Consider the following 14,795-nt stretch of genomic DNA (forward strand, 5'->3'; position numbering starts at 1 on the left):
AACAAATGTTTAATTAAAGAGTACATAATAAATGTATGATACTTTGATCCTGACTAAAGAATTTATTTTGAATGGGATATGCTTACTGTAATAAGCTTAGCTTTTAAAATTAAATGCAGTTAATTGAAATATGAGCTTGAAGTTTAACTGGAACGAAATATTGTCTTTAAGTGGTTTGGCACCAGGTGTTGTTGTTTAACATGTACATTTGAACTTAAAAAAAAACAGATGTCCTTATGAGAACACTGGTAAGATATCTTGAACATGACTGAGGGCAAGGCTTGTGCAGTCACAACTTAACATGTTGAAGGTTTGAACATTTAAAAAAAAAAAAAAAAAAGGAATGGAAATATATATATGTATATATATTTATTTTTTAAGGGTGTGGGGGTGCGGGGGAACGGGAGAGGAAACAAAATTTCACATGTTGATTATAAATATTGATGGAAAATTAAAAATGAAAAACAAGAGGGTCATGATGACCCTGGATCGCTCACCAGGGTAATATGAGCTACATGTTTCTAATGTCAAACTGATGATTTTTGGAAGATTTTCCAATGTACAATCAAGTAACCCCTGGGGTGGGGCCAGTTTTACCCCGGGGGTCATGATTTGAACAAAGTTTGTAGAAGTCTACTAGGAAATATTACATATCAAATATCTAAGATCTAGGCCTCTGGTTTATTTTAAGCAAATTTATGAAGATTTTCCCTATGTACGATCAAGTAACCCCTGGGGCTGGGGTCAATTTTGACCCTGGGGGGTCAAGATTTGAACCAATTTTGTAGAGGTCACTAGGCAATGTACATGTCAAATATCTAAGCTCTAGGCCTTCTGGTTTATTTTTAGAAAATTTTGAAGATTTTTCCTATGTACAATCAAGTAACCCATGGGGCGGGTCAATTTGACCCCGGGGGTCAGATTTGAACAAATTTTGTAGAAGTCTACTAGGCAATGCTACACGTCAAATATCTAAGATCTAGGCCTTCTAGTTTATTTTTAGAAATTTTGAATATTTTCCTATGTAAAATCAAGTACCCCTGGAGCGGGGTCAATTTTGACCCAGGGGTCATGATTTGAACAAATTTTGTAGAGGTCCACTAGGCAATGCTACATAGAAATATCTAAGCTCTAGGCCTTCTGGTTTATTTTAAGAAAATTTTTAATGATTTTCCTAAGTAAAATCAAGTGACCCCTTGGGCGGGGTCAATTTTGACCCCAGGGGTCATGATTTGAACAAATTTTGTAGAGGTCCACTAGGCAATGTTACAGGTGAAATATCTAAGCTCTAGGCCTTCTGGTTTATTTTTAGAAAATTTTGAAGATTTTTCTATGTACAATGAAGTAACCCCATGGGGCGGGGTCATTTTGACCCCCGTGGGTCATGATTTGAACAAATTTTGTAGAAGTCATTAGGCAATGCTACATGTCAAATACTAAGATCTAGGCCTTCTGGTTTATTTTTAGAAAATTTTTGAAGATTTTCTATGTAAAATCAAGTGACCCCTGAAGCGGGGTCAATTTTGACCCCGGGGGTCATGATTTGAAAAAATTTTGTAGAGGTCCACTAGGCAATGCTACATGTGAAATATCTAAGCTCTAGGCCTTTTGGTTTATTTTTAGAAATTTTTTGAAGATTTTCCTATGTAAAATCAAGTGACCCCTGGGGCAGGGTCAATTTTGACCCTGGGGTCATGATTTGAACAAATTTTGTAGAGGTCTACTAGGCAATGCAACATGTGAAATATCTAAGCTCTAGGCCTTCTGGTTTATTTTTAGAAAATTTTTGAAGATTTTCCTATGTAAAATCAAGTGACCCCTGGGGCGGGGTCAATTTTGACCCCGGGGTCATGATTTGAACAACTTTAGTAGAGGTCCACTAGGCAATGCTACATGTCAAATATGTAAGCTCTAGGTCTTCTGGTTTTTGAGAAGAAGATTTTTAAAGATTTTCCTATGTAAAATCAAGTGACCCCTGGGGCGGGGTCAATTTTGACCCCGGGGTCACCCCGGGTGACCAAGGCAAGTGGGCGACCAGGTGTGGGTGCGCAACTTCACATGTTTATAATAAATGTTCACAGAAAAGAATGAAAGAAATTTAATGAAATTCTGCCAAATGGCAAGTTTATTATGTACAAATATGTGGCTTTTTAGACAATTAAAGGGCAATAACTCTGCAGTTACAAAAGAAATCCATACGAAACTGTGTGTGCACAACCACATTATAGTGCTCTAAATTCTGTTAAAGTTTCATAGTTCAAGGTCAAATATATCAAAAATGATGCAGAAATTGCCATATTTATAGTACCCTATATAGTTAACACTAGAAACTTCTAAGGGCCATAACTCTGGTGTTACTTAGGCAATCTGACTGAAACTTGACGGGCCGCAAGAACTCATAGTGGTGAACATGTATATGAAGTTTTAAATAAATATTCCCAACCATTTCCTAGATATGGCTCCGGACGGACGGACGGACGGACGGAAAGACGGACGGAAGGACGGACGGACAACGCCAAAACTATATCCCTCCGACTTTCGTCGGGGGATAATAAATTAAGGTCACACGCTTTCAAGTAAGTATTTACATGATGTAAAATATAAATAGCTAAGATTACCAGAGAAAATAGATCCAAATCGAGACATTTCCTTGCAGAGAAAGCTGAAGTTGTAAATTTACGCTCAATAACTTTTTATATACCACATATTCCTTGTAGAAACGGCATTACACAGCTGAAACATTTGTCCACTCGATGCACAGTTTAAATTACCGCAATAATGTTTAAATAATATAATTTCTTAAAAAAAAAATACTGACCTTGTACATGTATCTTGTTTGTAACCGTGCTTATATCAGCCATTTTGAGTCAACTAAACTTCAGCTCTCGCTTACAACGTCACCTTATTTAAATACGTTCGACCCCCTGCATGAGGTACTAGACATTTTGTGCAGTATTAGATATATGTATGATATAGGATATTGTGTGCAAAGAAAACAAACAACCAATAAAAATGATATTTATATAGTTTTTTTAATTTATTAAATGCATATTTAACAGTGAAATTATTACAGTAATTCTTAATCAGATTTTAAGAATTAACAAGTAAAACTATACACCTGTTTTTATGCAAGTGTATAATAATTTGTATGTATATATAGTATATAGAACTAATAATATATGTAATGATATATCTAATAAATGTAATATAGAAACATGCCCACATTTATGTCTACAATGTACATGCATAATTTTAAAAGGATAATCCAATTGGAAAAATATGATATACAGGAACTATACACCGACATGGTGAAATAAATAGTCTTGAAAAAACATGGTAAGAATTCCAAAGGATCAGATTACAAAAGTGGGCAAACTTCAGTTTTATTCAATCAGGATTTATTAAGGCAACAAAAACTAATATTCAGACATCAATATTCATCTCTGTTACAAACAAAAGCACCACCCTGCGGGTGCAGACGCTCATCTGACTTTTTTGTTTCTGTATAATAAAAATATTGTCCTACCTATGTGTTTTTACGATATTTTCTAAGTCTAAAAGGGGCCATAATTCAAGAAGTGCAAAAAGCAGGATGGAGTTATGTTAATTGCTATACAGAGTCAGCTTTTGACGGTGAATAAGTGTTGCAAGTTTAAAGCAATAGTTTTGATATGACAGAATCTGACTGTCTAAGTCCAAAAGGGTCATAATTCTTGCAAAAAGCAATATAGAGTTACGGTACTTGCTGTACAGAGTCAGCTTTCTATGGCAAATAAGTGCTCTAAATTTTAAAGCAATACCTTTGAACGTTAAGGAGAAAGGTTAACCTAAATGCAAAACTTAACCAAGAAATCTGATACTCTCCAAGTCCAAAAAGGAACGTAATTCTTGCAAAACTCTTGGATGGAGTTTTGTTATTTCTTGCTGAACAGAGTCAGCTATTGTTGCAAGTTTTAAAGCAATTATTATAACTTGGATAGTTTAGGAAAAAAGCTGACCTAAATATAAAACTTAACCAGGCAACGCTAACGCCGACGCCGGTCAAGTGATGACAATAACTTTTTTTTTTCTTCAAAAATTTTGATGAGCTAAAAATGTGTGGAATGTCTGGACGTTTTAACAAAGTCAAATACAAGAAAGCAGTTTCCTACATGTTAATTGCTATAAAAAAGATACACACTGCATTGCAATGTAATTTTGTTAACAATTAATTGTCGAAAAATGATCAAGGTGCCTTTAAAGCTACACGCTAATATTTCAGATGACAAGTTTACTGTCAGGTAGACATTGAGAAATAACAGGTAAAATCATTAGAGGATATTACAGCAGTGTATTTTCATACTGCATTGGTTAAAAAGAGTCGCATAACATAATATAATGCGAGTTTCATCAATGTGATTTAGAAAGACACAAATATAATATTCTTTTTATCACATATTCCTGTGGTCTCCTAACATTTTTCTTAAAATTTCTTTGTTTTGATCACCCAAGGCCATTGGTGACTCGAGCACAGCTCAAGCAATATACATATGAAACCTGCTTGAGCCTTAGAGGCCACCTGTATTTAAACAACCCTTTTGTCTTAAACAGCCAGTAAGGTAACTTCCCTAGTGCACTTTCTGTGCAAATTACAATTTCTCCTAAGCAACCGTTTGCTTTAAACAGCTACACTGTGCCAGTATTTTAGACAATTTACTCAGGCATTTAAAATATATTTCAATACGTATCATGTACCTTAATGGGTCAAGGTATTTTATACGTGTAGATTGTTTTATGGGGATTAAAGTATGTATTTACATACCAGTGTACACAAAATTGGCAGACATAAAAAAGAAGAAAAGAAAGACACTTTATACCTTGTAAAAATATATCCTGAAATCTCACTTGTATACAAAGATATTCTATCCGAAGACATTACTGCTTCTGTTATTTTAAGACACTTTCATAGAAAGGGTGAAAATTTTCTCTGTGTACTCTTCATATACAATGTCTACTGTGAAATGACCAGTTTCAAGCAAGTAGACTGAATCCAAATGAAGCAGTAACATTCCCATTCATTTTCTGTTCATAGGTCAAAGTATTTAAATTTATAGTATGAATAGCCATTAAAGCCAAAACCAAGATGATTTGTGCCTATGAAATTAAATGATTTCATAGTAATTACAACATTGCTCAGATGAGCAAGACGAATGTGAAAATTGTATCTTGCAGTGAATATTGTAGATTCAATTTCTTAAAGGTGGTATATAATACATTACGATTTTTTTATTCACTAAAATCATGGAATGTTTGAATCTGTTTTACTACATTAAAAAGTATATTAAGCATTAAATATCATAAAATAGGTCCAAAGTCTTTCAAGATTTTAGTGAATGAAGTTAATAAAGCTTTATACACCACTTGTGACTATGCCACCTGTAACTTTCAGATACTCAGTTTGACAGCGGCTAACACTGTCGTTTTAATACCCGAAATTCGGTGTAAAATGTCATGATTCAAACTGTGCAATAGCTAAACTGTTTATGAAAGAGGAATATAACTGTATAAGGAATGTATTCAGGTATAAAATATAAGACCAAACCAAGTTCTTAGCAAAACTATGAGAAAATTTACTAAAAAACTTTTTACGAACCTCTTTTTAGATTGAAATAAGTTGAAAATAACAACACTTAATATGTTAGAAAATAGAGCAGTATTCTGTAAAAAGGACTGTAAAGCCATTTTGATGAAGAAAACATTACGATAAAAAGTAATCTAACTGCACTTTAAAATTGAAAGTCTTTCAAAACTAGAAAATATTTGAAAACAAAAATTTACTGATGACCTGCTGAACTTGGATTGGTCTTGTAGGAATCACAGATAATGTCAAACTGTTGGACATAAGCAAACATATAACACATAAATGCTGCGATTTCGTACTTGTATAGGAATGCATACATGTACGATTTCATATTTTACTTTTAATATACACGCATGCAAGGGGGCAAAATTCAGAAAAAAAAAAACAATTTTCCCACAACTGAACTGTACACAGTCACAATATACTTGTAAAACAGAAATCTGAAGTCTGAAACATGTAGATTTATAAGTAGCAAGCAACAGTACAAATTTAAGCGCACATTTACACGTATTATTATGTAGAGCTTTACTACAAGTACATATACACATGCAAAAAAGAAATCGTAATTTCTCTAATATCACATTAAAATTAACTCATGGATGTATTACATATAAATAAATCAAACATATATGCCATAAAATGCATTCAGTAATATGACAAACTGTCCAAGAATCAGATCTAAAAATAACATTTTTATATACTGTGAAATCATTCATTTTCGTGGACAGACTAATTCTTGTGGATGTCAATGTTTCACAAACAAATCCCAACAAAGCTACAACATTGTTGCATCCAAAATTGAAATCCATAAACTCATACACCTCTAAGTCTTTTTATCAAAACTACGAAATTTTATTACCACAAAATTAAATGATTTCCCAGTATACTGTAAGAGATTGATACCCCCTTGCTACTTTCTGTTACCTCTCCTCTTTATTATGTTAATATTTAGGCAGTTTTGTATTATGTTATTTCAATTCTCTACGACATCAACGTCAAAATCTTCAGTTTTATTGTTACTTTGAGCCATAACGATTATGTTGCATCGTGTAAAAGGCACAATTATCAGTCTGTCATTGTTAGTTTTGTTGCTAGGTATACTCACTGGCACCAGAACAGAAAGAAAATGCCTCTGTACATGTTTTACCTTATCCCTAGGTATTCTATAAGAACAACGGTCATGGAGGGGAAAATAAACTAACCCGTTTCAATCGTACATTTCTCAACTTAAACGCGCAATTCGGTGAATGGGTACCTAGTACATTGAACAAGCGATAATTCATCTTCCATCGTGTAGCAGTCACATTGTCTCAATATTCTATATTGCTTAGATTATCAACATATTTTATGCTTTCGTCAACGTTACAGAAAAAAACTTACGTGATCTTCCCTAATGAACATCCGGTCTAGAGGTCACGGCAGTGTGCACATGTTAGACGAGACGTAAACAAACAAAAACAGAATTTAAAAAAATCACAATTTTACACTAAAACTTGAAATGATGAATGAAATTCATCTTTTATATGATTTTTAATTTGAAATCATACATTGGTCTACATACATCTGTTCTGTTTATTTTATTCATTTTGCACATTTATGCTGCATTTTTACATATTAGCGAACACCTGTGGTAAAATGACGATTGACATACATATTCACAACAGCCAGTCAGAATAGTTTTGTAATCTAGAACGGAACTTCACAAGGGAAGGTAAAGCAAGTTTTTCGTGTAACGTTGAAAAAACTATAAACTTCACGTTGTTTTTGTAAGAAGAAGTATTGAAGAATTGAAGAAATGTGACCGGTACACAATGGAAGATAAATTACCACTTGTTTGATATCCAAACATGTAGCACACATTTACTAAACTGCGTGCTTAAGGTATGAAATGCGGAATTGAAGGGTCAGTACATTTTCCCCTTCATGACCATGGTTCTTATAGAATACCTAGGGGTAGGGTATAACATGAACAGAGGCATTTTCTTTCTGGTCTGGCGCCAGTAGGTATACTATAGATGAAAATACTGTCTTAAAAACTATCTAATTATAAAAATGTTTTCGCATAATGTTTTCGTATAAATATGTTATTCTAAGCTTACAATCGTGCCATGAGAAATTGTGCAACTGATAATCATTCGCTTGAATCTTTAAAATATCTACAATATCACCTAATTATACACACAAAAAAAATCAATATTCCGAGTAGGATTTCAAGGCTATGTTAATCCAAGAAAGTTAATGTAAATGAACAAGTCAAATTTCCATTCACTATGTTCAGAGGTTAAAGTTCATGAATTGATATCCTCACCAAAAAGACATTTTTGCCCAATTTTAAGCCCACGAAACTAATGACATCACAGTTACTGTATTAACAAGAGTAAAAGCTTGCAAACATCCAATGTAATACCTCACAATGTATTTTTAACCAATACACAAATATAAACAGTTCAAACTTAACAAAAATATGTAACAATATATAATACAGCAGTATCAAAAATAGACTACAAATATCAGCAACAAAGAAAGAAAATATCACCCTTCATATTGTTCATGGTTAAAAATCCTGTCCTGCAATATATCATAAAGTCAGTAAGATACTTTTGTCATACAACTAAAACATTTGATTTTTATGTTACTTGGGTTTAAGTCATGCCCACACACTTTTAGGTCATATGGCAAATTTGGAGGGGAAAAAAAAGGTTTCTCCACTCAAGATATTATATCATGCACAAGTAGGCGCTTGCAAAGAAGACATTAATTTTGTTAAGCCATCTAGATGGCGTCCTTATACGAAGACATTTTACATCTCAGTAAACTTTGAACCCACTGTCGTGAGTGGCAATTAGTTCAAAGTTCTCAACATTGAACACTGTCATTGTGGCCTCTTACGAGTGGTAGAGCTTAGCTTACAATAAACGCTATTTACCAAAAAAACAAAGTTAAATAACTTAAATTCCTTGAAAATGGACTTCCATTTATTTTGGGGACTAATTGTTTTGGTACAAAGTAAACAACTACAAGTAAAACACAGAGCCTAAACTTAGGTTTATTTACTACTAATGGATGAATACAATAACCGGCCCTGTATGCCGTATTTTCTCTTGATAAAAAATCCCAAAGGTAATGCTTTTTGCAAAAGGGCGGGGCATTTATTTAGCCCTAATTTGTTTAATTTCTTCGAGCAATACTTGTTTCAATGTGGAGGGAGTGTCATTAGGAAAGGGGCTTAATCGAGGAAGGGGCAGTGTATGACAGTCACTGCTAACAAATTTAACATAAAATAATGTAGAAATTTCTATATATATTTGAAGGCACATTTATTTATTCGATACAAACATGTGCATTATAAATCTGATGGCATATAATCTTGTCACTTGCATATTATGTAGTCAGTCGAGCAATATGATGTGATACTGAACAGAAAAAAATCATAATTTTCAGGCAACAGCTCTTCAAAATTATCTCATATTTCAAACTGCCTGTGGATGGATGAATTGTCAAATGAGAACGCGTATGTTTGTAGTTTATATAATATGAACCTATGTAATCATACCTGGACGGCAATGCCATGTAATTCTTCAACAAAGTATATACATGTATAATATATTCCCTAAATTTCTCTCTATCTATTTTACTACTAATATTGTTATATTGCATAATTAAACAATGGGGAAATATGTATCACCATAAGAAATGTCTAAAACATCAAACTGCCTCCCCTTGCATCACTTTTAAATTCTTATCGAAGACAAAATCAGTCAAGAAGGCCTTCGTGGAGTAAAATTGTTTGTTTTGTGAATGATATCACTTCTTATTTTTCAAAAACTTTGTATGCCAGTTGTAGTACAAATTAAGACGTTTATTTCCATAATTCAACAGTTGTAATTCACTTAATTTTCCGCAGAAAAAATACTACAGTCAATGCTGATGATGTTAAAATATCTGAAATTTTCATTTCCCCCCCTTTGATACCACGTTTAAATAATTTAACCTTTCGCCTCTCCTGAAAAGCGGCCAAAATTAACATAATTTTGGAAAAATGACCATAATGTGTATGTGAAATGAATGTTTAATTTTGCAATGAGAGAATGTTTACGATTTCTCAAATTGGAAATTTTGACAAAATATCTCCTAGATGTATTTCTGAACACAAAAGCTGTTCTTTCTGTGTTTCCCTGTTAAGTTCTCTTGATTTAAAACTATTCACAATTCTTCATTTATACAGTGAATTATAAAAAAATCTTTAATCTAACATTACTTTCATGAGAATTAAAGTTCCTTATTTTTAAAACGGGAATTAATGCGCATTATTAAAACCTTGATATCTGGCAATCTTGTAACACTTAACAGCACTTTAGCTGTTTTCATGAATATTATAAGAGTTGACAAATATAACAGAAATAAATCCTTCATGTAAATCTCTGACTGTAAAACCCAATTTGGAAAGGAAGCAGAATCTTAAACTATAACAAACATACAACAAACTTTAGCTCAATCTTCTTGCATTATACCATAACGTAACACCAGTTTTTCTTCAGCAATGTCATTAGCTTCAAACATTTCAACCTGCCTAAAGTTAATTACAGACTGGTTTTGTCTCGGTAAACTACAGACTGATTTTACCAATGTAAATTACATGATGGTTTTACTGTGGTAAACTACAGATTGGTGTTACTGTTGTAAACTAGACTGGCTTTACTGTGACAAATTATAGACTGGTGTTGTAGTCGTAAATTTAGATAAAGACTGGTTTCACTGTGGAAATCTACAGACTGATTTTTAACCAGAGTTTTTGATATCTTAACAAGGATACATATGTCATTCTTTTTTACTGAACATCATTCCTAGATATCCTCAAAAAAAGCTGCATCATCAGTTGTTTAGAAGAAATAATGTCTGAATTATTATCAAATGGATGATACTCTAACGAATTTACATTTTCTCAACATAGTTGGCAGGAAACAGTCCCTCTTTCCCTCGTAATCTACCATTCCACCAGCCAGCTGGGTCTGTAAAAGACATACAAACAATTCAAATGCAATTCTTTGATGTTTCAAGGGCTAAATGAGTATTCTCGCAAATTCCGCTTATCTTACTGGACGATGACTGGTTAAATCGACGTTCACTGAAAGTGATATTCACAGCAAAGAATGATACGCTTGTAAACAAACTTAAATGAGCAACTATTTTTAAAAGCAAATTCAAACTAGAAGATGCTTTTTAGAAAAGTGCATGTCTCCCCCAATGCATAGTCGTAGAAGCAAACGTCAATAGGGGACAGACGCAAAAGTCAAAGAGATACTGATGGTTGGCTGCAATAAGGATCATCTACTTGGCATGTTCAATCATCCCATTAAGTTTCAACTTTCTGGGCCTAGTGGTTCTCAAGTTATGAACTGGAAACGGTTTTCTATGTTCAGGCCTCTGTGACCTTGACCTTTGATCAAGTGAACACAAATCAGTAGGTGTCATCTACTCTGCATGTCCGATCATTCCACTAAGTTTCAACATTCTAGGTCAAGTGGTTCTCAAGTTATTGATCAGAAAGTGTTTTCTATGTTCAGCCCCCTGTGACCTTGACTTCTGATGGAGTGACCCCAAAAACGATAGGGATCATCTACTCTTTAAGTCCTATAACCCTGTGAAGTTTGACGGTTGTAGGTTTACTGGTTCTCAAGTTATTGACCAGAAATGGATTTCCATTTTCTGTCCACTGCAACCTTGACCTTTCATGGAGTGACCCCAAAATCAATAGGAGTCATCTACTCTGCATGTCCAATCATCCTATGAAGTTTCAGCATTCTGGGTCAAGTTCTTCTCAAGTTACTGACCGGAAATGGTTTTCCATGTTCAGGCCCCTGTGACCTTGACCTTTAACAGAGTGACCCCAAAATCAATAGAGGTCATCTATTCTGCATATACAATCATCCTATGAAGTTTCAACATTCTGGGTCAAGTGTTCTCTAGTTATTGATTGGAAATGGTTTTCCATGTTCAGGCCCCTGTGACACTGACCTTTAATAGAGTGACCCTTAAATCGATAGGGTTCATCTACTGTGCCTGACCAATCACCCTAAAAAGTTTCAACATCCTGGGTCAAGTGGTTCTCAAGCTATTGATCAGAAATGGTTTTCCATGTTCAGGCCCCTGTGACCTTGACCTTTCACAAAGTGATCCTAAAATTGATAGAGGTCATCTACTGTGCCTGACCAATCATCCTATGAAGTTTCAACATTCTGGGTCAAGTGGTTCTCAACTTACTGATCAGAAATGGTTTTCCATGTTCAGGCCCCTGTGACCTTGACCTTTCACAAAGTGATCCTAAAATTGATAGAGGTCATCTACTGTGCCTGACCAATCATCCTATGAAGTTTCAACATTCTGGGTCAAGTGGTTCTCAACTTACTGATCAGAAATGGTTTTCCATGTTCAGGCTCCTGTGACCTTGACTTTCAACACAGTGACCTCAAAATCAATAGGGGTCATCTACTCTGCATGATCAATCACCCTATGAAGTTTCAACATTTTGGGTCAAGTGGTTTTCCATGTTCGGGCCCCTGTGACCTTGACCTTTGACGGAGTGACCCCAGAAAACTACAGAGATCGGCTACTCCATAAGCCCTGCCACCCTATGAGGTTTGAAGGTTATAGGCCAATTGGTTCTCCAGTTACTGATCAGGAATGAAGTATGACGGACGGACAGGGCAAAAACAATGTCTCCACCAGTGGGGGGAGACATAATGCTATCTGTCACACACCAGCCAGTCACTTGGCGTCTATTAATGCGTAATGCAATTATCAGCAGCCTCATTACATTGCATTAAAATTGTTTAATGACTGTAAACATATTTCCAGGGAACAATCTAACAGAGATATTATCCAAACTGCTGCATTTTAAGCATAGTCATTAATCAACACATTTATTATAATAACAGCGAATATTCCTGTCTATCGACATTTTATTTTGAATTTGGTCGAGAAGTTAAATATACTGTTTTCTTAAGATCTTTCAATTACATGAACATATTATAATTTGAACTTCCATTACTTTTCACTGAAACACGAGCTCTGCAAGAAAAAAAAATATTTAACACTTTTTAGAGGCTTTGGAGAATGTCAAAAAGATTTTTTCAGACATTTCATGAAAGTTTACAGCATCCAAATCAAAACATCTAATTTTATCTCTTTCTTACCTTCTTTGATTATTTCTATAATATCTCCCTCATTAAAACTTAGCTCATCTGTATCCTGGGCATCGTAAGCATATAGACATTTACACTGTGGTAGACTTGGCTTCGGTTTGGGTGTAGGTCTGGGCTTAGGTCGACCGGCACCTGGTTTTGGCTTTGAGCTGCTTAAACGGTGTCTCTGTACACTGAAAAAGTAAGTCAAAATTTGTGTCACAGTTTATGATTTAGATGTGTTTACAGGTAAAATTCTGACTTCACGTATGCCTATGTCACTGTACAAGTAAAAGCAAACAGAGATTGGAGACCATGAGAATGCTACTCTGCCATTGGTCAATTTAAAACATGTTCTCAGAATCGGCCAATCAGATAGAATTTTGTCTCCAAGTTTTGTACCTTTGGACCTAGATATTTTATCAAACAGTTACATAAACATATCAACCTTTCATTTTTATTAAACACAAAAAGTTCATTCATCCTTTATATGTCATTCAATAGTAGATAAGCTGGAAAAAATCAAGATAAAAGATAAAAATTCCTGGTAGGAATATTACCATCTTGTGAAAGCTACATTTTGTGTACTTTCATGACACACTGAGAATACTGTATGATCATTTCGGACAGTTTGGTTCGTCCTGAAAAATTACTTATCGTCGTTACATTTTTTTTTTTGAGGTACGGGAAAATTTATATCAATCAATTAAGATCTCACTGCTTTTAAGCTGCAAGCATTCAGATTTATATCTATAAGTATAATATATATATATAACAAGAGATCACAGAGTGATCTTGGCGCCCACCAATGTGACATTTTTGAGTGTTCCAAATTTCAAGACTTATTGACTAGCTCAAGGTCAAATTTCATTTCCGTACACAACACTGTGCATGTGGTCCAAATTCGAAAGCTGTAGCTTGAGAAATGTGAAAGTAGGTCACTAGATCAATTTCAAGGACAAAGTTCTTTGTACACAAAACTATGCATGTGCATCAAGTTTGAAGGCTGTAGTTTGAGAAATTTGAAAGCAGGTCACTAGGTCAATCTAAAGGTCAAAGTTTATTTCAGTCCACAAAACTATGCAAGTGGTCCAAATTTGAAGGCTGTAGCTTGAGAAATGTGAAAGTATATCACTAGGTCAAAATCAAGGTCAAATTTCACTTCAGAACATAAATCTATGCATGTGGTCCAAATTTGAAACCTGTACCTTCAAAAATGAGAAAGTAGGTCACTAGGTCAATGTCAATGTCAAAGTTTGTTTCGGTACACAATCCTATGCATGTGGTCTAAATTTAAAGCCTGTAGCTACAGAAATGTGAAAGTAGGTCATTAGGTCAAAATCAAGGTCAAACTTTACTTCGGAATACAAAACTATGCATGTGGTCCAAATTTGAAGACTGTACCTTCAAAAATGTGAAAGTAGGACACTAGGTCAATGTAAAGATCAAAGTTTGTTTCGGTACACAAAACCATGCATGTGGTCCAAATCTGAAGGCTGTAGCTTGAGAAAAGTGGAAGTAGGTCACTAGGTCAAAATCAAGGTCAAATTTTATTTCTGAATACAGAACTATGCATGTGATCCAAATCTGAAGCCTGTACCTTCAAAAATGTGAAAGTAGGTCACTAGGTCAATGTAAAGGTCAAAGTTTGTTTCGGTATATAAAATCATGCATGTGGTCCAAATCTGAAGGCTGTAGCTTGAGAAATGTGAAAGTAGGTCACTGGATCAAAATCAAGGACAAATTTCATTTTGGAACACGAAACTATGCATGTGGTCCAAATTTGAAGGCTGAAGCTTGAGAAATGTGAAAGTAGGTCACTGGGTCAAAATCAAGGTCAAATTTCATTTCGGAACACGAAACTTTGCATGTGGTCCAAATTTGAAGCCTGAACCTTCAAAAATGTGAAAGTAGGTCACTAGGTCAATGTCAAGGTCAAAGTTTTTTTCAGTGCATAAAACTATGCATGTGGTCCAAATTTGAAGGTTGTAGCT

At 34.5% G+C, this 14,795-nt stretch overlaps 1 protein-coding gene across 1 annotated transcript in view; it reads right to left on the minus strand.

The window, feature by feature from the left end:
• Positions 1-3,013: 3,013 nt before the first annotated feature.
• The window catches only part of LOC123566684 (unconventional myosin-Ie-like), a 102,238-nt gene continuing 90,456 nt past the window's right edge, over positions 3,014-14,795 (minus strand). The window contains exons 22-23 of the mRNA XM_053549097.1: positions 12,814-12,995; positions 3,014-10,629 (exon numbers count right to left, since the gene is read on the minus strand). Coding sequence (XP_053405072.1) covers positions 10,553-10,629; positions 12,814-12,995 — 259 coding nt within the window. The 3' untranslated portion in view covers positions 3,014-10,552. The remainder of the gene's footprint in view (positions 10,630-12,813; positions 12,996-14,795) is intronic.

The sequence above is a fragment of the Mercenaria mercenaria genome, chromosome 8 (assembly GCF_021730395.1).
Source record: "Mercenaria mercenaria strain notata chromosome 8, MADL_Memer_1, whole genome shotgun sequence".
In the NCBI taxonomy this organism is placed as follows: Eukaryota; Metazoa; Mollusca; class Bivalvia; order Venerida; family Veneridae; genus Mercenaria; species Mercenaria mercenaria.